The sequence below is a fragment of the Trichomycterus rosablanca genome, chromosome 16 (assembly GCF_030014385.1).
Source record: "Trichomycterus rosablanca isolate fTriRos1 chromosome 16, fTriRos1.hap1, whole genome shotgun sequence".
In the NCBI taxonomy this organism is placed as follows: domain Eukaryota; kingdom Metazoa; phylum Chordata; class Actinopteri; order Siluriformes; family Trichomycteridae; genus Trichomycterus; species Trichomycterus rosablanca.
In genome coordinates, this window is record NC_086003.1 from 19,596,245 (window position 1) to 19,618,877 (window position 22,633).

Genomic DNA, 22,633 nt, shown 5'->3' on the forward strand with positions numbered 1-22,633 from the left:
GAAAAGTGGCACAGTGGTTGGTGGAAAGAGTGGGTACCGCACAGCAATTTGGGTCCCTAGATCTGAGATTAAGTCTTACATCTGGTCATTCTGTATAAGGTGCTTTGAGTTGTTCTCGTGTCAACTTTGGTTTTCTTCTACCTCCAAATTCATGTACAAGGTAAACAGGCTACTTTAAATTTCCCTTTTGTGTCTGTAGCCCTTCCTTATTTTGTACTCTGAGCAGGATTTGGGGTTCTTGATAATAAAGTACTAAATGAGTATATCCTAATCAACCCCTGTGATACAATTTGCCTCTTCATCCTTATAATAAGTCATGTAGGATTCGATAAAAGGTTAAATTAGATAAAGCACCACTGGTTCGTTTTAGCACAGACTGGAATGAATGGATGCTCTCTGGGGGTTTACTCCTTCCTAATGCATTGTGGGAGGAAATAAAATGCGGGCTGTAGAAAGCTAAAGGAGAACGCGTGTAACATGCGGCTACAAGCGGCGCGTTAGCCAATCAGAGAGAGGCTGCAGTGGTATGGGCGTGGTTTGTTCGTTTTTTTTCATGACGTGCAGTAGAATGTGAGTGATGAGCGCATGCGCTGCATGTACAACGAGCGCAGTTGTTGAAACGGCGTCAGTGGTTTTAGCGTGCTGAAGTGCGACGTTGTAACGCTACTCTGAATTATACAGTGTACCAATAACAACAGCAGGTAGGTCATGTATTATTTTATTGTTTGCATGTAAGTTGTTCGCTTAAGTCTGTCTGTACTACCTGGCAAGTTTGAGAAGTGCTTGTATTGGAAAAGCATGACATGCAAATAACGCCACGCAATGGCAGCTGAATTCATCGTGTTAAAATCGAGGTTACAGTTATTAATTCTGCTATAAAACTGCTTGCTGCAACGAGAAGAAAGTACTTGTCAGAAAGGTTATTTGCGAGGATTTTTGTCTCCTAAAATAATTGTATTATTATGTCTAACTTTAGAAGTTATCCACCTAAGGGAATAAAGCAAGCTATAAGCATTAGGCTTTTCAATTTTAATTTTAAAATCATACAGAGTCATATTTAGTACGACTTGAATGTGCTTATATGAAGCAATTAAACACATATTAAAACACCTTTATAATAGACTTTCTTTATGTTTTTACTAAGACAAGTGACACTTCTGTACTGTTGTAAATATAAATCTAAAGCCCCAAAAAACAGTGTTTTAAATGTTTGGTACACCTTTGTTTAAAGGAAACAAGGTTTGAATTGCTATGTATATATACACATCACACACACACATTGGTTTTATATCTGATTTGTTCGTATAGTTGAAAAGTGTAGGTATTAAATGTCGTGAAACATGGGCTTTTAACTCATTTTAACATGTGAAATGGTTGAAAACAATTATTTAACCAGCGTTGTATTTTATTCAATTAACACAGTGTCTCTTGGTTTTGTATCTATATCTATCAGGAGAATTCATCAAATGTAACAAATGAAACTCAATACACCTGGTTAACTTAAAATTAGTAATTGACTGTGAATATTCATTTCAAAAAAGTTCTAAAACACAAATAAAACTGTGTGCACAGCTACAACACATCCCAACCAGTGCTATTGATTTTATGATCTACAAGTGAAAAGGTCATAAAGCCACAAGTTATCATCCCTGTACAGGTTTCACAACATGCTGTCATGATAATGGAAGACAGAAATAAGACAGCAGTTTAAAAGAGTTGTAGTGACAGGAACAGTTACACACAGCAGTAATTATTGTTCTGCACTGCTGTCATTTCTGCTCATCTGGCCTACTCAAAAATTCTCTGCTAAAAGAATGAAGATGTACAATTTGCACACACTGTTAAAATTTTTGGGATTATGTAATCTGGTCTCATAAAGCACGCTTTGGCAACTCTTGAACTCTTTAATTTTGTACTCATGTGGACACATGACCATGAGCTTGTTGCACATCTTATTCCAAAACCATGGGCGTTAACATGAGTATACAGGTTTTGAGGCATGACTGTGGCATCATCTATTGAATTAGATGTAAATACTGCTCACTTTAAAGCAGCAAGATGCAATTATCATGTTGGTGAGGTCACTATAAAGATTACTTGTACTTCTGCTGGCTTACTCGTCTGGCTGCCCACAACATCCTATTGGTCCCTGCTTTGTGAAACGAACCAGGGAAAATATTTGATGATGCAAAAGAAAAAATGACCTTGTGTTGCCCACTAAAACTCAAATTGTCCACTTAAATACTTTTTACCCATTCATTGTTTGGCACTTGATCAAAAGGGCACATTGTAAATGGCATTGACCCCTTTACATCCTGTTGTTAGACCAACTGGTTTGCTTATTTGGTTGTAATCCTCTCCTGAGATGAACACAGGAGAGACTTGAGTGAGGTGGCCTCTTTTTTAGTAAATTGTAAGTGTTCGTTCCTTTTTTTGGTACCTGCTCTAGTTCTTTAAATGGCTATTTGAAAGGTTTACTGGCCATTTAAACCCTGACGTACCCCAAACTGGTCTTTACGTCTCTTATGTGATATGTCTAGTATCCCAAACTTGTAGTTTTAAACAATGTAAGTAATTCTGTAATTTAAACAGTCAAACCAATGAAGTATCTCAAACCTCATACAAGTATCCAGTTCTTTACATTATATATTTGTAAATTCCCTTTTCCTTCTTTTCCTAACAACTATCTAACTGCTGTGTATTTAGGAACAATGTGGGATTATTAACACATTTTAACTAGCTTGGCATTCAGAATATGTATTTTTAACAAGTTTTAGTGTCTTATATATATCACTTTCATGTATCCATGTCCTGTCCGAACACGGTTTAAACATGGTGGTCAGGGCATAAGTCAGGCTAGTTTGAGCTAGAATAACACAGTAAAAGCGTACAATCCAGCCAATGGTCAGATTAAAAAACATAGGAACCAGTTACTGAGCCTGTGTTTTGGGCCAGTTTCCATCCCAGACAGAACTTGCCATTAAATTGTTGTTTGTTTGCCATTCCATAACTCCAGAATTGGGCTAATTATAACCAGAATTGGTAGAATGTGGTGTCTGTAGTTGGCCCCAGGAGCTGTAGCTAGAAGCTGGGCTTTAGGAGCAGTTGCAGCTAAGTAGTTAAATTAACAGACAAGTATTCAAAAGGTCCCTGGTTCATGCTCCACATCCACCAGATTGCCATTCTTGGATTGTATTTTGTCACAGTTTTAAGTTGCTTTGGATTTAAGCCTCTGTTAAATACTGTTTTTTTTATTTGTTTTCTGTGGTGTTTGTAGACACCATGACTGACAGAAAGGCAGTGATAAAGAATGCTGATATGTCTGAAGACATGCAGCAGGATGCTGTGGACTGTGCCACACAGGCCATGGAGAAGTACAATATAGAGAAAGACATTGCTGCCTACATCAAAAAGGTAACTATTTTTAGTAGGTATTGTTAGATGTTTGGGGAGGGGGTGGAGAGGCTACACTTTATTTCAAATGGTTATTATGAGATTGGAAAGAAGTAGAAAACCTGATTCATTTTCTGTTTTTTTGGCCTGCTCCCTGGCTGTGAACAGAACATGCTCCTTTTATACAGTCATGAGCCTGGTTGATAACTGTATAATAAAAATAAATGGTGCCTTTTAATTTTTTCTCCTACTTGAGTAAAATTGTGGAGAAATGTGCTACGTGATCAGATAAAGGAAGCAAATACTTGTTTTCTCAGTTTGACAGGCAAATGTGTCCATGTTTATGTAAAACCTGTTTTTTTTTCTTTCTTTTTTTTTCTTTTAAACAGGAGTTTGATAAGAAGTACAACCCGACATGGCATTGCATTGTGGGACGAAACTTTGGCAGCTATGTGACTCATGAAACAAAGCACTTCATCTACTTCTACCTTGGTCAAGTGGCCATTCTGCTTTTCAAGTCAGGCTGAGAATCGACAGTCACTTTCCATCACAAATGTTTTGAGCTTTAGCTCCAAATCTGGACTGGGATGTACTGAAGACTGAGGCCACATCTCTTACACACTATACATAAAACATAACATACACTCACACATGAGAGAATAGCTATGAAGGCTGTGCATAAGCGCATGGACCGTGTACAATATTTGATTTGTATATGTTGCAATACAATTGCTTTTCTGTAGTTGCTCCTGAGTTAAAGCAACTGTTTTTGTGAGTATTTTTTTCGAAGTTGCATTTTCTTTTTGCACTGAAGTTGTACAAAATGCTTTGACTGCTGCCTTTAAGTAATATTAAAGAATGATTCATCATGCATCATGTCTGTCTTTTTAAGAAAAGATTTGGTTAATTTTGTCTTATATTTGTTGCTTAAGAGTTCAGTTATTCATCTTCAGTTACTGCTTTGTTTGGAAACACTAAACACAAGGCAGACATACACTCTGTACAGGGCTTCTAATGATCTACTGTCATCATGCATGCACTTGCTCACACCTAGCAATTACCTTTGAGTATTCCTTGAGTATTCCAATGTGGGTTGGGGGAGAGCATGGCAAACTTCCAACATTAACTGAAGGCAAGGTTGTACTTTGGAACAATGTGGTGCAATATGAAATCCATGCCACTTTGCTCCCCATGCTTAAAATTTAAATGTGATGTGCTATTTTTATCTTTGACCACTTAAACCAAATAAGGAATGTAACCACAGATGTATATTTATATTTCATTATAAACCAAGGACTTTCACTTTTGAGTAAGTCATATTTAAAAGCTGTGACTAATACATCTAGCTAGTATCAATTTGGTCAATTTTAGTAACACCAACCATATAGTAAAGGTAATGATACTATACTGAAGTTCATTTATGGTTTTCTGACAAATCTAAATATATTAATACAGCAAATCATTAATGCTAATAAAATGACATAAGAATGTAACAGGCACATTCTGTTGACTTGTTAAAACTGATTACAACTTCTCTTTTACATTTTCATAGTCAACATGACCAGTAATAAACTATAATTAGGCTTTAGTGTGCTGGTTTTAGATCAGGGATGTCTCTTGTGTAGCAGCTTTTAATGTAATACATTTTAATGTAGACTACAGTATTTTTATATTCAGGGTTTCCATAATGTATGACACTTATATTTAAGATTAGAGTTCCAATAATGTTCATGCTAAATACAGTTTTATGGCAAATACAGTTTGAACTATTTTTTACCTTTTTAGTTTAATTACTTGGGTCAAAAGTTAAACTTTTGCTACATTTTAACTTTTGCTACATTATTAGCATTTAACAATCATTTCAATATTTTTTTATTTTAACGTCACTGGTGTCACCCTACACTACAACTAGCACCATAGAAATATAGTTGTGTCACATATATAACTGAGTAGATTAAGTACATGTTAAAGTATTTGTCTTTAGCTAAATAAAATGAATTTACTAACTGGTGCACTAGCAATGGTGACAGTACAAACTGTAGTGGGGAGAATGCAGTTTTTAAATACACTTTAATTTAGTGTCAAACTAAATTCCTTTCATAAAATTAGGATTAAAGCTATTAAATTGCTTAATAGTATCTTTATTAAGATTTAGAATACACTACATCTGTTAGATAGGCTATGTTCCTTTCGGATATTTTGAAAAGCTGCTAAGCTCCCAGCTAAAACAAATCTTTAACGCTATGTTGTATTGAAGTTGTGATTATGTTGGGAATAGGTTGGTACTAACATCACATAACCTTCAGTTATTATCAATTTTATAATGTCGCAACTTTGTTAAATTCAGGATAGAACAACCACAGGAAAAAATTACATATATACTGTATATATATTAGGGCTGTCGAAGTTAACGCGATAATAACGCATTAACGCAATCTCAATTTAACGCGATTAAAAAAAATAGTGCCGTTAACGCAAATTCTATTTGGCCCTGCGAGTCATCCGTAGTTCATGTTGAGACTTGACCATGCACCAATGTTTGAACGTCGTACTTGCCACCGTTTGTTTCATTTGCGGTTTGTTAACATAATGTAACCGAGCATTGTAGTGATGCACTTGCTTAATAAAGAAATAAATACACTTGTCGGGAGCAGAAAACTTTATTACTTCTTCTGTTATGGTACCGAATAGCAAACAGCTAGAGCCATACCGTTAGCCAAGCATGCTATTCCATGCACTATGGAAGCCCCAAAGGGTCAAAACACACTCACAATGTTTGCTGATGGAGAAATTTTAACCTACAATCTGACATTTATACGAAGTCAAGGGTCTCTGCTGGATAGTATTACTGCCTAGTATGTGAGTGAATAAAACTCCCTTACAGTTTTCTCTAGTCCCAGCAGTTTTTAACATAAGTACATTTAGCATGAAATGTGTTCACCATTTTAATTGTAACATTTCACCTAAAAATCCTTGTTTTCTATAACATTAACACAGATTTATTTTAAATGCGATTAATCGCGATTAACTATATGAAATTCTGAGATTAATCGTGATTAAAAAATTTAATCGTTTGACAGCCCTAATATATATTTATATATATATATATATATATATATATATATATATACATATATATATATATATATATATATATATATATACATATATACATATATATATATATATATAATTTGGGTTTTTCCTGTGGTTGTTCCATCCTGTGTAATGAAATGGGTGTGGTTAGTAGTAAATTAGTTAAAGTACATTTATTTAATTATCTCTTACTAAATCAAATGTAAGGATATCTTAAAAATGTATACATTTTACATTTGCTTAATATATTCCTTCTTCGTAAAAAAAACAGCTGGTTTTCAATGATATATTTAAATGTTTACTACAACTATCAAAAATAGAAGCTGGCAGAGAGGTGCTGGTTGTAAGGCTGCACACCTTTAGGCTCCAGAAGACATGGGTTCAATTCTCCTCAGAGTCACTCTGTGAGAAGTTTGGCAGGTTCTGTGTCGTTTTCCTCCTGGTAGTTCGGTTTCCCCCATCACCCCAAAAACGCATGAGGCTAAATTGCATACACGATAGAGTAACTGTGTGAGAGTGTCATGTTGCCATGGTTTGTCACCCTGTCTAGGGTGTGTTCCCTTGCTCATTGTTTTGGGGGAACAGTAAAGACCCATGAAACCATATCATGACCATCATATACAGCGTCTTTTCCATGGAACAAAAGAAGTGCTTTTAAATTATATTGATATAAAATGCTAGAGACTTTTAATTTGAAACATGTCATTTTGGGTTGACCCGGGTGCGCACCACAACAAAGCTGCGTTTAGAGCCGGTCATGATGGCGGCTCTGGTAGCTTCATGTGAGCCAGGCTCAGCGTTTGTCATCTATAATGGAGATGTGAGTGGATTCGCTGGGGCAGCTGAACAGTTCCGACGTTGTTTCACTAAACTTAGAACTCTTCGAAACTCAGACTGTACCAGTGTTAAAACTGAACTAAATCTACTGTTAGACCTGCTCATCTCCCAAAATTACTGCAACGTTGAACACATCCCAGCACAGGTCAGTGACTTCAACCATCTGCTTCCATTTCCTGCTGTTCTGCTTTTATAATCATGACTGGATCATTAAACAGAGTCACTGGAGCTGGTTTAGGAGGGTCCGGGAGCTTCTTTGGTCACTAGGGTTAAATTACAAAAAGTTTTGGGCCACTTGCCTTTAAAAAAGGGGTTAATGTCAGTAACTATCAGTTCACTTACTTGTTATGAGTACTTAATTGTGTTCACCCAGTACATCACACACCTCATCCCTACTACCAATATTTAACATCAGGATATTCCTTTCTGATTCACACTATGGACATCCATCCTAGGTACTGAGTTCAGGCGTTTCAGCCACACCTTATTCTAACAGGTATATCTAATATATAGAATAAATCACATACTTTTTCCCATTGTTGTTGGGACTAGATGTCCTATAAGATAATGGTCCCGTGTCCACAAACTTTCGGTCATATGGCAGATGTGTGTGACAGAAGCACAGTACATGAATTCATACATGCACGGGCAAGAGCTTCAGTTATTGTTTATGTTATGCAGTGGTACCTTGTAACTCAACGTCGCCTAAACTCAAAATCTTTGAAACTCAACGCCCTTCTTCGAGAAATTTGTTCTCTTAAACTCAACGTTTCCCTTAAACTCAACATGTTCAGACCATGGAACGCATTAACAGGTTTCCCATACATCCTTATGGGAAAAAATACTTTTAAACTCAACACCACTCCCAGAACCAATTGACGTTGAGTTTCAGGGTACCACTGTACATCAGAATGAAGAAATGTTAATACAAAAGACTTAGGTCTGTTTTTGACTCTGATTTACTGGGCAATAGGGTTGGGCGATATTGCCGATTTTCATACCGTCATACCGTCTTCAGGAAATAACTTTTGTTTTATTATAAAAAGATTTAACAATCTGAACGTCAAACATTGCTTATCTTGTCTGATCTATAATAAATACGCATAAGTATAAATGCATGTGTATCAATTACACTTTAACACAAACATTAACACATAACATTTTGGCATTGTAATCTCTCTCTGCCCACACAAAACAGAATAATAGCAGCTACACACTTCAATATATTTCAGAAGTTAACTGCTTAGTTTATAGTTACAGATATTTCTTAAAAGTGTATGAACGTGTATGATTAGTTATGCCTGTTATCCAGAATTAAGTTCTATACCGTAACAAAAAATATGAATGTAAATGTTCATGTTGCGATGACGGTGATGTAAAATAATGTTAAAATAATTCAAAGTCCAAACATTTGAGTGGTTTAACGAGAACGCTACTTTACATGTCACACAAGCTCAGTGCAAAACACGAGCACGGAAACGGTACAAATCTGCTCTCTTCCCTACACACTCGCTCCCTACGCCCTATAGTGCACATAACATTCTTAAAGGGCCAGACAATATATTTTATAATTCACATTACACGACAGGTGAGACGTTCTTTTTTCTTAATGGCAGACAAGAGTCAGAACAGCGGATTGGGCGTAACGTTATTATTACTGTTTGCTCCTTTTTCTCAACACTTGTGCTCGATTTACACTGAAGATATATTTAGTAAATAAGTACATGTCCGCGCATGCACGCGCTTGTGTTCATTTCCGGTTGAACTGATAAAAAATGTTGATTTTGAAAAATTAAAAGACGAGCCGTTTTTCAGTTTCTGCTTGTTAGCTCACAGCTAACGCTAGCCAGTGTGGCTCTTCACTCGTCTCTCTGTGTTATCACCAGTGAGCACCCCACAGCCAATCAGCGAGCTCCAACCGCCTACCCCTCCTACCCCTCCCACCCCTCCCTCACTGTGGATGCGCGCATGTCCTAAAGTCTCAGTTTTCAAGGTAAACCTGAAGCAGAAATTCGGCGCTTCACATTTAAAAAATACCGTCACCATTTTTGAATACCGTCACCATTTTTAAATACAGCGGTATACGGTAATATCGTCATACCGCCCAACCCTACTGGGCAATCCTACAGGCAGTAACGCCTTATTGACAGGAGGTCAGTGGAAAATGGCTGGACTGGACCATAACAGAACCTTGAAGCAGATAAGCTATAGCCAAAGAGCACATTACATTCTAATTCTGTCTGCCAAAAACAGGAATCTAAGGACATAGTGGAGACTGTATTACAGTCTGGACAACTAAATGGAGAGGATGCTGGTTTAAACCCCGCCACTGCTTGGCTGCAACTGTTGGCCCTTAACTTTAAGTTTCTTGGATTAAATATGGTCACAGTTTTAATGCCACAGGTGTAATTAAGCTAAACTGGGCAGTTTAGGATTGAGAAAATGTAACGTTTTGAATATATAATTCCCCCTTCTGTAGAATTTGTATAAATCGTTGGTATTTAAGTTTATAGGCTAAAACACATAGCTTGTCGACAAGCCTTTATTCTACCCTCTTTCTCTCAGGATGCCTGCAAATTGCTTGTACACACAAGCCGCCTGGTGCCTTACAGCCAAGAGCATCTTGTCGTCAAACTGTGCCAACTAATTCACCAGCTGCTAAACCAGTTACAGGTACATCCAGATTCCAAGATAAACCTATTTTCTCTATTCAGTCTGACAACGTTCAAAAAACACTTGTCTTTTTGCTTGTTTCTAGGTGATTGTGGATGAGCAGGCGCTGGACGAGCTTGTGTCGTACTGTACACGTGCTCTGCAAACATGCAGCGTGTGGACACACTCAGAGCTGATGCTGGCACTCTCCTCAGTGCTCTACGGCAATGGAGGCAGGTGCCAACAGGTAGGAATTGATCAAGCAAGGACAAGGTGTGTGTGTGTGTGTGTGTGTGTGTGTGTGTGTGTGTGTGTGTGTGTGTGTGTGTGTGTGTGTGTGTGTGTGTGTGTGTGAACTTTCTGCTTGTTTTTATTGTTTGTGTAATGTTTGATGTTTAAGCTTTGCTCGCTTGTCTTTCTCTAGCACATTCCAGGGCTCCTTGGGCAGACTGGCATTCTTCTGAAGTATGGTGACCCCAGTCAGAGTGATGTTGAGCTCCGGCGCTGTGCTGTCCACTGCATGGCCAACCTCTGCTTTGGGTTAGTCATGTCAAAAACCTGCAAAATCCCATTTTTTGAGTGTTTTTATTATAAAGTGGTCTGAATACAAGATGCACTTTTGGTAATAGTATTTTTTGGTACTAGTGTTCACTGTTGGAAAATAATAAAGTGTAATTGAAAATCTGAGAGTTTGGGGTTAAATAAAGTAGAATATTAGTGAATAAGCCATTGCTAATGCAGACACCTTGACAAGAATTCATAACATGTCTCTGCCGGTCCGTGAAATGATATCTTATATGAAACCGGTCCGTGGTAAAAAAAGGTTGGGGATTGCTGATCTAGAATAATGCTTCATAAGATATCATTTTCTGTTTATCCATGTAAGTGTTTCAGGCTATCCTTATTTAGAGGACCTGTACAAAGGGGTGTGTTACAGAAGCTTCCTACAAACCCTTCAATCACCAAAGCCACCCAATGTAGATGACATGGTCTACTGTACGGTCAGTTCTTTACTTAAGTGTTTCTTTGAACTTTCTTTTGCTCTTGTTTTTTCAAACTGTTCCTTCAAAATTCCTTTTTGTTTCTCATTTCAGTTGTTGCAAACTGCCCTAAAGGGAATACATTATTTTCTAAATGGGGGGAAATGGAAGTCAAGTACCGATCAGGACCTAGGCTCACTACTAGCTGTACTGAAGGTAACACAACATGACAAATATATTTTATAGAAGCATCAAATCATTATTGAATAATTAGTAATACCAATAACCAGGTGTGTTTGCTGCTGTAGTTTTGTATTGAAGCTTTTAGGCAAATGCAATAACAGTCTAGACTACATGGCCAAACAATTTACATACCGCTTCTAGCTTGTGGATTGGTCTATTTTTGATGCAGCCATTGCTAACCGGTGTATGAAATCATACGTACAGACACGAATCACAGACAAACATTGGCAGTAGAATGTGTCATTTTAAAGAACTGGGCATAGGATGCAATCCTCCAAAAAGTAGTTCATAAATAAATGCCCTGCTAGAGCTGCCCTGGTCAACTTTGAATGCTGCTGTAAAGGGGGAAAAAAGGGAAAAACGGCTCAGTCATGAAGCTGTAATCCACACGCCTCACAGCAAGAGGATCCTGGGTTCGATTCCCAGGTGGAGGGGTCCGTGCTTTCTGTGTAGTTTGCATGTTCTCCCCGTGTCTGGGTGGGTTTCCTTTATGTACCTTGCTTTGCTCACAAGGGCACAGTCAAGCATAGAATTAATTTTATACATCTGCTATCAATGGGTGTGGCTAAATATCCATACTTAGTGAATAGGCAGGGTGTCCATATACTCATGGAGTTCGACATAATGTTCTGATGTATATTTACAAGTGCTTGGCCATGTAGTGAAAGCTGTGGGGATGGCCCAAGCCCTGCCATGCATTGGTGCCTTGTCCAGGGTGTTCCTGCTTTGCACCCAGTGTTTATTGGTGGAACCAGATTCGCCTCAACCCTGACCAGATAAAATGGTTGATAAAATTAAATTAAACATTTATTAAGCTATTATTTACCATTTTTGACACACTAGTACATATTGCATTGCCAAGATGCCAAGTCTAACAGCATTGTCTTGAATGACTTGTGTTTCCGCTAGAAATTCATGTTTTATGGACTGCCAGGGATAAATGTGGAAATGCCTCAGGTTCTATACCCAGCACCACTTCCCCAATATGACACCATGCCTGTAACCAAAGCTGAACCTTCCCAAGATGTACCAGCACAGAAAAAAACACCAGCGGTAGGCTAAAAGATTTTTATGTCTCTTATAAATAGGTTAAAAATGCAATGCTGAAATGCTGAGTAATCCTGCTCAGGTGGCGCAGTGGTAAAAACACCCGCTGGAACCAGAGCTGGGATCTCGAATACATCGTATTGAATCTCAGTTCTGCCTGCCGGCTAGGCTGAGCGGCCACATGAACAACGATTGGCCTGTTGTTCAGATATGGGTGGGATTAAACCGGATGGGGTCTCTCTCTCATAACTAATGCAATTACGACCTCTGATGGCGCCTGCACAGAGATGAGAAAAGAGTGCTCTCAGGGTGTGTGTCTCCGTACATAGTGCTGAGCTGCACTGCACTCATCAAAAGTGTAGGTGATAAGATGCATACGGCATGCTGCCCAGGTGTCGGAGGGGGCGTGGGTTAGCTTCGTTCTCCTCAATCAGAGCGGGGATTACATTGGTGGAGAGGAAGCATGACGCAATCGGGCAATTGGATGCACTAAAAGGGAGAAAAAGGGGAGAAAATGCATTAAAAAAAAAGAAATGCTGATTAATGTGTGATTATACCTGTTCAAACGTCCTAGACTGGACCAGAGAGCAGCACAGAGGTAATAGGTCAGTTTCTGAATCTGTTTCTGATTCTAACAGAGTAAGAAGCGAAAGCCTCGTGGCAAAGGAAAGAAAACCAGATCAGAAGAAAAGACAAATGGAGGAGCTGAGGAGCGTGAGGATGATGAGCTGAGCTTGAGGCCACTGAGGAGTGGAGCAGGTGGTGAATCAGGACGAGCAGAGGGCCACAACGTCTGGCCTCGGTCATCTGCAGACCTCAGTTTACCTTTTCAGCCAGGAGCGACTCCTCAACTCTACCCCTCCTGGAAGAAAGGGAGCTCGGACTCTGAGTTCTCTGACCCTGAGGGGGGAATGCAGTCTAAACTCAGGTTTGATTTAGTAAAACCAGTCATCCTGGTTTGCTTTTCCCAAAACCTTTTTTTTAATGTATTTATTAGTATATCCAGGTTTCCTTTAGATCTTGGTCTGTTATATTCCACCTGCTAGCCATGTACCTGTTACTTGTTTTGTCTGAGTGTTTTTTACTGTTACTTTTGTTAGAAATTTGGCATACAGGAGTCAAGGGAAAACCCTGATTAAGTAAAGAGGGTTCATTATTACCCCAAAGACTGAACTGGAAAGTGTTCTGTGGCTTTCATGGCACCAAGAAGATGACATTGGTTCAAATGCTAGACCCCCTATAGTCTAAAGTGGCTCTCTTATGCTTGTGGGAGGGAAGGGGGGTCATGCTGTCTTGGTTTGTGTCCAGTCATTGTTTTAGAGCAAAGGGTCACTCCAGTTTTATTGAGCGTTATTCTGATTTATCACCATAATGAATTAATGTCTAGTCTGATAAACCAATGGACTAAGCAAACCATCAGACTGAGGATAGGGTCTGTGTTTACAGACCTGAATATGATACTTTACAGGATGCAATAGCAGGGCACTTGGGTGGTGTAGCAGTCTATCACGCTAGCCCACCACAGATAAGATCTGGGTTCGATTTCAAAGAGGTGCCATACAGACATGATTGGATATGTCTGAGGAGGGGGGTTGGCCAAAACCATGTAATGGATTGGTGCTTGGTTCAGGGTGTATTCCAGCATTGTACCGAGTGTTGCTGCGACCTATTTTAAGATAAAGCTGGTAAAAATTCACATGAAATAAAACTAAATTTGTATTGCCCAAATCGTGATAAAGTGATAATACAGTTTTTTATTGTTTATGTAGACTTTAAATAATTGCTGTTTACACAGGGTTCAGCTTTTTTATATTACAGAAATGATTTCATGATTTGGCTTCTCCATCTTGTGTAGGCTGTACCAGGCTCGTGTGCGCCAGAGCGCCCTGCATTGCTTTTTAGCCTTAGTAAGATGTGTGGACAAACGGGTCTTGTATGGCTACTGGTCCTCCTTCATTCCTGATACTCCAGGCATTGGAAGCCCTCCTTCTCTTACCCTTGTCACCATTACTTTGAAAGACCCATCTCCCAAGGTAGTATGGCATGTTGGCTAACATTTTAATTGAAGATTAAATTGAAGATAAGATAAGCTAGAAGAAAATCTAGCTCATCCACTCGTTTGATGTGAACACTTTACAGGTGCGTGCGGCATCGCTACAGGTGCTGTCAGCTTTTCTAGAAGGTTCCCGTCAGTTTCTCTCGGTGGCTGAGGACACTGGGGCCCCTCGTCAAGCCTTTACACCTTTTTCTGCAACACTGGCTGCCAGCTTGAGAGAGCTGCACCGCTGCCTTCTGCTCGCGCTGCTGGCCGAGTCCTCCTCTCAGACCCTAACTCAGGTCATAAAGGTAACGTCACACAGCCTGAGAACACACAGTACTAGGTTATATCACTGGATTTAATATATGACTGAAAGTATGAAGACACTCCTAATTACTAAGTTCAGGTCTTTTGACTCTACCCATTCCAAACAGATGTGTAAAAATCAATTTTATACAATAAGTTATGTGTCCAACTTTGTGGCAACAGCTTGGGAAAGGCCCTTTCCTGTTTCAACATGAATGCCCCCCACCCAAAAGCAAGTTCCATAAAGACATGGCTTGACTGGTTTAGTGTGGAGAAACACTAGTGGCTTGCACAGAGCCCTGACCATTGAACCCACTGATTATGAGCCAGGCCTTCTTGTTCAAATGGAAGGCCGACCTTATGTTACTGCTGATGGTTTTGGAATGGGATATCTAAAAAGAGAAAATTGTGTTCACTGACATTGAGTTATGGTTGTTATAAGACTGACCATAGTAACCGTTTTTTCAGTGTATTCACTGGACATAAAAAAACTGAGTAAAGCGAGTGTTCTAAAACTCTCAACCGGTAGTGTACCCTGACAGAGATTTGACCATGTCACAACCCCCTCTCCCCCCATTACAAACATAATCTTGCGTTTAAGGGTTTGTGTGTAATGACGTGTACTGTGTTTCAGTGCCTTGCCCACTTGGTGTCCAGCGTTCCTTACAAGCGCCTAAAGCCAGGACTGCTCAGCCCAGTGTGGAAACAAATCCGCCCATACATCCGGCACAGAGGTGAGTCAGCATTTCTCTCCCACACAGAAAATTATAATGCAGTACAAATACGCGGTATACTGAGAAGAGCGTTATACAATAAAGCATGTGACGTCTAACCATCACTGCTAGATGTAGTGGTCTGGAAGTGTCACATTAACTGAAGACCACGGATTGTTTTTGTGTAGCAAAAATTGTTCAGGAACGATTTGAAGAACGTGACTAAGAGTTCACTATGTTCACTTGGCCTCCAGGATTCCTAAGTCTTAGTCAGAATGAGCATCTGTGAATGGGCTGGACAAACAAATTCGATTCATGTAGGCCCCACCTTGCAACTTACAGAATTTTAAGGATCTGCTGCTAATGTATTGGTTCCAAATAACACATGACACCTTTAGAAGAGTGTGAATTATACACTGACATATAAACTTTATATACTAGCTAACTAACGACCCCCCAACCCAGAACTGTTGTTTTTATCTTCTTTTTGGAAGGGGAGGTCCAAGTATAAATTTTTTATTACCCCTCCTGTAATTCAAACCTTCAAAGTGTTTGTGGAGTCACTGCCTTGACAAGTCAGAGCTGTTTTGGTGGCATGGGGGTACCTACACAATATTAGTCAGGTGGTTTTAATGTTACGGCTGATAAATGTATAAAATTCCTTTTTTTTGGGACTTAATATGTACTACACATCTGTTTACCTACTGACCAGAAGCTCTGTAATGATATGTACTGGTGTGTGTTGTGAATGTTCAAATGCACAAAATGGGATGTTCAGCTCAACACCTTCTTTCTTCACCTAGTGTGACTGTGTGTTGTCCACAGTTTCATTTCCACTCTTAATTTGTACAGTAAATCAGCTGTTAAATGTAAATGTATTAATCCCTAACATCTTTAGTTAATCCTTAAGTGGTTGTCTTAATTAATGCCCACACATGCACAGGTTTGGTGTCAGGGAAGTGAAATCTGCATTTTGATTGGAGAGGGTAAATGTTTTACACACTGATTTTACCCCAGAATAGAACATCTACCATGGGCAAGATGGGCGGCATGGCGGATGGGTGGCTTAGTAGGTAGCACTATCGCCTCACAGCAAGTAGTTCCTGGGTTTGATCCCCGGGTGGGGCGGTCCAGGTCCTTTCTGTGTGGGTTTCCTCCGGGAGCTCCAGTTTCCTCCCATAGTCCAAAGACATGCAGTGAGGTGAATTGGAGATTGACTGTGAAAATTGTCCATGTTTGATATTAAAACTTGTGAACTGTTAAACCTTGTGTAATGAATAACTACCGTTCCTGTCATGAATGTAACCAAAGTGTAAAACATGACGTTAAAATCCTAATAAACAAACAAACAAACCATGGGCAAGATACCACACAATTTAGCAAAATTTGCTAAAGGTCCTGGGTTCGAACCCCAGGTGGGGCGGTCCGGGTCCTTTCTGTGTGGAGTTTGCATGTTCTCCCCGTGTCTGCGTGGGTTTACTCCGGGTGCTCCAGTTTCCTCCCACAGTCCAAAGACATGCAAGTGAGGTGAATTGGAGACACTAAATTGTCCAAGACTGTGCTTGATATAACCTTGTGAACTGATAAACCTTGTGTAATGAATAACTACCGTTCCTGTCATGAATGTAACCAAAGTGTAAAATATGACATTAAAATCCTAATAAACAAACAAACAAACATATTGTGTGTTGATGACAAAATGTATATCTTTCCTCCTATAATTTTTAACTTGGTCACCATTTAAAAATATTGTAATGTGCACCAGGCATTAATATACTAAAAGGCAATAATAACAATCTTTTTGTTCTATCTGGCAGATGTAAACGTGCGTGTGTCCAGCCTTACTCTTTTGGGCGCGCTGCTCTCAGCACAGGCACCCCTCCCAGAGGTGCAGCTCCTTTTGCAGCAGCCTGGTTCATCTTACCCTGGAGGCACCACTCCACAAGCTGGCTATAGAGACCGTAATGCCAACGTGTCCACTTCCAGTCCAGGCTTGGAGGGGACAGCGGAGACTCAGTGCTGGTTGCTGCAGGTGTGTGTGGCTCTGGTTACTCAGCCGCGAGAGGAGCCCTGCTCGGACAGTGACACGACCGCGTCAGCCCCCTCCCTGGAGCCTTCACCTGTCCGTCTTGAGGCACTACAGGTAAGTAAAAAGTTAGGAACAAGAGATTTTAATTATATTTTTAAATACGATCTTATCTGATGTCTGGATGTGTTTCCCAGGTTCTTGCTCATCTGGTGAAAGGGTACTTCTCTTTGGCACAAGCATCTTTGTTGGAGTTGGGTCAGCTTAGTGCTTGCTGTCTCCGGGAACAGGACCCTTCTGTACAGCTACATGGAGCTAAGGTGATGCACTCTTCCAATAAAAAGTGTTTTATAAAAGGGGCCTGTCACTATATGCCTTATATAAAGCCTCCTTCAGACACATGTGCAGTAACTAACCACATCTTTTCATGTGCACAAGACAGGTTCACCCAGGGCTCAGTATTACATACATAGTCGCACACTGCTTTCAATTATCCCCCGTCTCTGTGCATTCGCCATTGACCAGGCAACAGAGGCTGTAACTGCAGGAGTGATGAGATATCCAACAGATGTTAGTCTATCGTCTCAGACGGACATGTCTCCTGAGATTCCAGTGCCCATCGTCAATTATACAACACAATTTACTTAAGTGTTGTATTAATCATAATTATTATTATGATTGATTTTTCTACAGTGTTTACATGGCAGCTACACACATGGCACTTACATGGAGCTTAGCATGGCTCTCTGTACACGATAAGGCTCTGTTTGGGAATCCAACACTGGCAGATGATAAGCGGCTGCAGATTGGACGTGTGTTGGAGGGATCATGTAGTGATCCTACTCGGCTATTTTTGATCAGATCAGGGGTTGTGCAAGCAGCTGTGGATTCACAGTCGGGAATTGGAAATGACTAGATTTCTAGAAAAAAAGGAAAAAAAACCCACATGATTTACTGTGTCTAAAATGAACTTTCTGGCTTTGTTTTGTGTCCCTTTTTCTTTATTTTACTAATGTACTGCTGTTTTGCATGTTCTCACAGCTGTTGGAGGAACTAGGTACTGGGATTATCCAGCAATACAGAGCTGACGCCAACACCCCTGAGAGTGCCAGCCCTGTGCCCGTGTCCCAGGTAGGTTCGAATAGGTGTATAGGTGATTTATGTTTTTAAAAAACTTACTATTTTTTTTCTATTTATTTATGCATTTAGCATAGTCAGTTAGTCCTCCACTGCTGAGGATCCCGATTGTGTTCGAGGATGGTATATTTGCTTGCTCCACGCCCCTTCCAATGCGTGCGCAGTCCCTCAACCCCTTCTTTTTCGCCCGTGCTTTCGGCTCATTCGCACATGAGGCTTCTGCACAGGCGTCTCGGGACTGCTAACTAGAGTCCTTACACAGCGTTTGAAGACCCCACCCACTTAGTCTGGCCTTTTCCCACCCAGCAGACTCCGTGGCCAATTTTGTCTGCTGCCAATTGTGCCCGCTAGATGGCGCCTCATTTGAACGGTAGCGGAGACAAGATTCGAACAGGGTGTTCAGAATCTCTGTGCTGGTGTGCTAGTGGAATATCCCGCTGCGGCACCTGGGCACCAAACGTACATATTTTAAAATAGAAAAACTTAAAATGTCATTTATGTATTTTCAGTAAATGGAATTTTTTTTCCATTTAACATTCTAACGGCTTAAAGCTACTTTTATTTTGCAACCCCAAATGCTCACAGTATGAGCCATACTAGCTTCTCTGTTGGTTCGTACCAGGTGTGATGCCCTTCGTTAGCTGCCCGACACCTTGTTTGAGGTTTGTCCCTTGTTGAACCACTGTCGTTGATACTCATAATAGCCCTTTTGGCCTTGTTTGGGACAGGTGGTGCAGTTCTGGTCAGAGGTATTGACTGGTCCACTGATCGGAGCTTTACAGAACGAACAGCACCCGACCTTACAGACCAGCGCATGTGACACGCTTTCCTCCATCCTACCACAAGCCTTCAGCCAACTTCCCGTGAGTAATGGAAACAACATTAAAGCTTTTCTGATACCCAAATAAGTTGGTTCATTTTTTTAATTACAGAGTTTCAGTAAAGTCCATCAGGTCAGTGCTTTTTTTCCATGTTTTCTTTGTTTCTGAAGGACAAGACTCAGGTTCTTTGTATTACAATATTGCTTGGGCTGACGTACAGCGAGAATTCGTTGGTAAAGGCGGCGGCAGTCAGGGCACTGGGTGTCTACATTCTTTTCCCCTGTCTTAGAGAGGTATGATGTGTGCTCCAAAACAATAAAAATGACTCCCTTTCAGCCAGTAGAGATAAAAGACTGTTGACTTAATTCATTCCTACTTATGAGATTTAGTTCTTTCATTTCTGATTTCCTCTCTCATCTGTTGATTTGCAGGACGTCATGTTTGTGGCTGATACTGCCAATGCCATTCTCACCGCCCTGGATGATCGCTCACCCAACGTTCGTGCCAAGGCTGCCTGGTCGCTAGGCAACCTCACAGACACACTCATCGTGAACATGTATGGGACTAAGGGATTTGTATATGTGTAATGGATTGTGTTCAATTTGTAGGCACATTTTTAACTTCATAAATGTTTGTGCTCAGGGAGTCAGTCGGATTGGATTTTCAGGAGGAGCTCTCGGACATGCTTCTTCTAAAGATGCTCAGATCTGCCACTCAAGCGTCCGGAGACAAGGACAGGGTACGTTTGGAGCATATTGACAGCTAACAGGGGGGTTTGCTTAATGGCTACTTAAAGGTACAATACAATTTGTGCGTTCAGCAGTTTATTATGCTAGCCCACCACTGCTGAGATTCTGGCTTCTGCACAAACATGATTGGCTTTGTCTGGGAAAGGGGTTATGAGCCTTATAAAAATGACATTTTTCTTTACTATAACATTGGAATTGGAAGTTGTGTTCGGCTTTTTGGAATCGGGAAAAGTTGAGTCTCAGAAACAAACTAAGAAGACAGATTACATTTCATTTGAGCATCATGGTTTTGACGTTCCGCTGCACCAGCCATAAGCACCAGACAACAATAAATTATGTTAATAATGCTAATGGGGCTTGTGTTAGAGCGTATAAACCATTACTCAGTAAATGTTCTGACTATATTGTCATTGTGTTTCAGGTAAAGAGTAACGCAGTGCGATCTTTGGGGAATCTTCTGCACTTTTTGCAGCCGGTACATCTGAGTAAGCCTGCTTTTTTGCAGCCCCTAGATGAGGCCATGATGGCGCTCATAGACACAGCCAGAGGGGATGCTACCATGAAGGTGCGCTGGAATGCCTGCTATGCACTGGGCAATGCTTTTCAAAACCCTGCCCTGCCTCTGGGTGAGTGCACTATAGTATATTTATTTAAATGTACCTACTGTAAAGGATTTAGTAAAAAGTAAGAGAAAATATCTAGGGTAGTAACCAACACTAGCCATTGTGCAGCCATTTTGGATCCTATTTCTATCCTTGTCAGGTCTGGTTGCTAAGGAGTACCAATTAGTTATTAAAGACAAAAGAACTAAAGGCTAAATGTATTGAGCCATGTGGGAAGGTGGAATATGGAAGGTGAAAAGATGTTCTAGCAGGCACACTGTGCTAGTGTTTGCTCTTATACAATTACAGGGGTCAACACAGACATGATTGGCTATGTCTGAGGAGACGGAATGACCAAAGCCCTGTTATAAATTGGTGTACAATGTATTAGCCCCCTGTACCCATCTAACAATATAAGCACTCCACTCCTTGCCAGGTTTTGCAGCCGTAATGAGGAATCCCCTCTACCCACTTACCCTCAGGTTCGTTTAGGTGCCCAGCTGGCTGATAGCAGAGCTGAGATTTGAACTCGAGAGCTTGAGATCTCTGCAGTGGTGGGCTCATGCATTAGACTGCTGGACCACCTGACCGATGTAAATACATTTAACCTTTGAAAAGGGTTTTACCTGATAAATAACAATGTAGTGCATGTAACAAGTGAGTGTATCTAAGAAAATTGCATTATGTATACATTAAATTAAAAAACAGTCTGCTCTTTGCCACAACCTCCACAGGCTCTGCATGCTGGTCTAAAGAAGCATACTCTGCTCTCTCGTCAATCGTCACTTCCTGTAAGAACTTCAAAGTGCGTATCAAATCTGCCGCTGCCCTCTCCGTCCCTGCTGCCCGTGAGCGCTATGGAAACACGCAGCAGTTTGCTGAAGTCTGGCAAGCCTTGGCACAAGCTCTCGAGCACAGTGAAGAAACTGAAGATTTTCTTGAGTACCGCTACTGTGCCAGCTTGCGTGCTGAACTCTGCCATGCTCTACTTCACCTCCTGTCCCTGTGCCAGTCCAGTGATGTGTCAGCAATTGGAGCTTCGCTGAGCGGCCAGTCGAGACCAGTGCTCCAGGGCTTTCTGGTTCACTACCTCACTGATGTTTCTTTAGCTTCAGGACATGATGATGACAGTGTGATGAATGCAGGAAGGCAGACTGAGCCTACTGACAGACTGAAAGTACTGGATCAGACCCTGCACAGACTGAAGCAGCTGGAAATGGAGAATGGAGCTGAAAGTAAATTTGATCGTGCCACTATAAACGGGTTTCTCAAAGAGGTTATGAAGAGCTGTGAGGTGGTGAAAGCATCAGATGCATTAGACACTGAACAGATGAACAAGAAGTCACCTCAGTTTTTATGAGACTGTCGTCATGCCAATATGATTTACAGAAATTTAAACTACATCATAAACCACATCTTTATATGATTTACAGCAAATTAACAGTCTACAATTTAACAAACTACATCATAGACTGCATTATTCTTACAATTAATTTATAAATATATAAAACACATTTGTCTAAGATGTTTTTAAAATGTTTTACAACTTTGTTTGAACTAAATTGTAAATTACGCTACCCTGCTACCACTGGGATCCAAGGTTAGAATCCCCAGCAGTGCTATTGGCCAGTCAGGCTTCCACACACACGATCACACTGGGGAAACCGAACCCATCATGAACCTGACCAGGGTAAAGCTATGGTAGAATATGAAAATGAAATCAAAATATGTGTGATGAGGGGACATGATCTTATATATAAAATAGTCATATTCACAAGTGCATGAGTTTAACATGTCTTTATAATAGACTTAATACTGACGTGAAACAGATTTTTAGCGTATAATTTAACAATATCAATGCACAGTATAAAAAAGGTTTACAGTTTAAATGAGAACACTAGCAATCTGTCTCCGAGATTGACATGGTGGGTGGGGTGGTATGTGTCTCAAATCAGTAGTGGTGTGCGATGCTGCAAAATCTTGTATCCATTCG

The 22,633-nt window shown here is 40.3% G+C and overlaps 2 protein-coding genes across 2 annotated transcripts; both read left to right on the plus strand.

The window, feature by feature from the left end:
- Nucleotides 1–591: 591 nt before the first annotated feature.
- Nucleotides 592–4,264, plus strand: dynll2b (dynein, light chain, LC8-type 2b). The gene is made up of 3 exons (XM_063011253.1): nt 592–701; nt 3,278–3,414; nt 3,783–4,264. The coding sequence occupies exons 2-3, from the start codon at nt 3,283–3,285 to the stop codon at nt 3,918–3,920; spliced, it is 270 nt and encodes an 89-aa protein (XP_062867323.1). The 5' UTR covers nt 592–701; nt 3,278–3,282; the 3' UTR covers nt 3,921–4,264.
- Nucleotides 4,265–7,249: 2,985 nt separating this feature from the next.
- On the plus strand, nt 7,250–22,417 carry heatr6 (HEAT repeat containing 6). The gene is made up of 20 exons (XM_063012138.1): nt 7,250–7,471; nt 9,892–9,999; nt 10,085–10,225; nt 10,403–10,518; nt 10,865–10,979; nt 11,073–11,174; nt 12,111–12,254; nt 12,887–13,176; nt 14,104–14,281; nt 14,388–14,594; nt 15,227–15,326; nt 17,123–17,448; nt 17,529–17,651; nt 18,373–18,462; nt 19,197–19,331; nt 19,460–19,582; nt 19,721–19,845; nt 19,932–20,028; nt 20,460–20,664; nt 21,375–22,417. The coding sequence occupies exons 1-20, from the start codon at nt 7,250–7,252 to the stop codon at nt 21,998–22,000; spliced, it is 3,573 nt and encodes a 1,190-aa protein (XP_062868208.1). The 3' UTR covers nt 22,001–22,417.
- Nucleotides 22,418–22,633: the final 216 nt, after the last annotated feature.